General features: G+C 39.0%; 1 protein-coding gene across 1 annotated transcript; it reads left to right on the top strand.

Moving 5' to 3' along the window:
• The first annotated feature begins 778 nt into the window (after positions 1-778).
• sox32 (SRY-box transcription factor 32) lies at positions 779-1,931 on the top strand. The gene is made up of 2 exons (XM_073835756.1): positions 779-1,091; positions 1,318-1,931. The coding sequence occupies exons 1-2, from the start codon at positions 779-781 to the stop codon at positions 1,929-1,931; spliced, it is 927 nt and encodes a 308-aa protein (XP_073691857.1).
• Positions 1,932-2,338: the final 407 nt, after the last annotated feature.

Here is a 2,338-nt window from a genome sequence, read left to right as displayed (position 1 = left end):
CTAACTGAAAACATACTGTCCCAGATTTGAGAATTAGCTATCCTACATTACAAAAACCACAAATTCTTATATGATTTGGCACAAGGAGCACTAATATGCTATGTGTGCCATTTCCCCTTTAAGTACAATATCTGAAAAAGTTCTGATTTAATAAACCAACAACTTGGAAATTCCATAATGATATTAGATTTTGATTTATTGTTTTAGCTTCAAACGGAAATATGACAGACAAAGTCAAATGCCAAAACTATGCCACATTACCCTAATCCACCCTATATTGCTCGAAGAAAGTTTACTGTTGTGAAAATTCCACATACTCCAAAGAAATAAAACACTTTGCCAAAGTTATTGTTTCCGTAAATGTTATGTTACGCCTGTTAAGACTAGCATACTCACAATAAATAATTAACTAGGCTATAAAGAGCGGGAAAACACATTTATTGTTTGTATTTCGTGATAATATCGACAGAATTTAAAGGGTACGATCTGTGTTATGTTAAAAGTAACAAAACACACTTATTTAGATTACTGGGTGGCTGACGAGCTACAAATAATGAATATACTTGAAAGCGTTGAATATTATTTCCAAGTATGTATACCGTCCGGCATTATAATATTTCGTTTGCAATAGGGACATCAGCGTTATCACCAAGGTGAAACTTCTAGCGTTTCACACCTTTAATCCACTCCTCTGCACCCCCATTGGTCCGCTATGCTTTAAAAGCCCCGCTTGATCTTTGAGGTGCACTAGGGCGAACTTCTCATCAGGCAGGACAACATGTATTTTGACCGGATGCTCCCCGAACTTGAAATAGGCCCCACCACAATGCTGCTTGAGAATCAACAGTGCCACTACGTGCCACATCAGCAGAAAGAGCCGCGCAGGACGTTTCATTGCCCCATGTCGGGTCCATCAAGCCCGGTGTCGGTAGAGTCTGAATCCAGCTGCTCAAGCCCGGAAGCGAAAGCGCCTGTGGAAACTCGAGTGAGACGTCCTCTAAATGCGTTCATCATCTGGACCAAAGAGGAGCGCAGACGCCTAGCGCAGCTTAACCCTGACCTGGAAAACACTGACCTCAGTAAAATACTTGGTGAGTGCGACACGTTTAAATATCTGTAAATATTTGTGGTAAATTAAAGCATCTTAGACCTGTAATAGACCTACTGCAATATTAATTGATAATATTATAACTGATATTGTTTGTAAATGAAGACTAAAATTAAATGATCATTCTAATATGATGCTACATCCTTAACTTATACATACTCTAATATTGTTTAAACTAAAACATTGTTTTTGCTCTTGTAATTTTATAGGTAGGGCATGGAAGGCCATGTCTCTGGCAGAGAAGCGTCCTTACATGCAAGAAGCAGAAAGACTACGAATCCAACATACCATTGACTATCCCAATTACAAATACCGGCCCCGTCGACGAAAGTGCAACAAGCGTGGCAGCAAGACGGCTTCAAGTGAGACTGTCAGCTCTCCAAATGACACTTTTCACCTTAACTATATGTTACAAGGTCAAGTCACTCAGCAACCATACAATCAAATAAACTCCTATAAGCTTCCACACAGTGGGTTTTCATTTGAAAACCATTCTTCATCATGCCACTTTGAAGCAACATCATCAAATGGAAACATAATGTTCCATGGTGGTGCAACATTACTGAACTCGTCTTCTGTACATCTACCTCTGGCTACTTACTCAGAGTCACTGATGTATTCACAGCATTCTATGCAGCAAAATGGGGTGGAACACTGTGATCGATGGGGAACGGAGGTGTGTGCATGTGTACTGTGTTTAGGTGGACCTTCTCTGGAGTTCTATCTAGAACAAGTGAGATCGGACATGTTGGACCAGCTTGACCGCAGTGAATTTGACCAGTACCTCAATCCAGCACAGCCTGTTGACCCCAACAATGAGTGACCATAATATTGATGGTCATTTTGAACAGTGTTTCCATCCAGAGACTTCAGTGGTGAAAGTTTATTTTCTACTGCCAGTGCAATGAATTCTTACTGTGAGAGAGTGGATTGAATGTATGTTAAACAGTTTATTTATGTAATGCAAATGTTGCTGTCTTACATGTTGAAAGATTTATAGATTTTTGTACTTGAGAAAAAGTTAGCTTTTAAGATGATATAAATAAAATGCCTGTCAATATCTGTCTGGATGCAGTGCTTTAATGCTTTAGGTATAGATGCTTTTAAAATGAGCGTCACCTTTAAATAAGTAAAGCTAGTAATCAAAGCTAGCCAGTGTTAGGCTTAATAATTCTCTTTCCTGTACTCTTTCAGAACAAAACAAGCTTTATTGAATTGTCTGTTGCTAAT

This window comes from Garra rufa, chromosome 3, assembly GCF_049309525.1.
Source record: "Garra rufa chromosome 3, GarRuf1.0, whole genome shotgun sequence".
NCBI classification, from domain to species: domain Eukaryota; kingdom Metazoa; phylum Chordata; class Actinopteri; order Cypriniformes; family Cyprinidae; genus Garra; species Garra rufa.
Note: the sequence above shows the minus strand (reverse complement) of the source record. Positions and strands in the feature narration are given on the sequence as shown.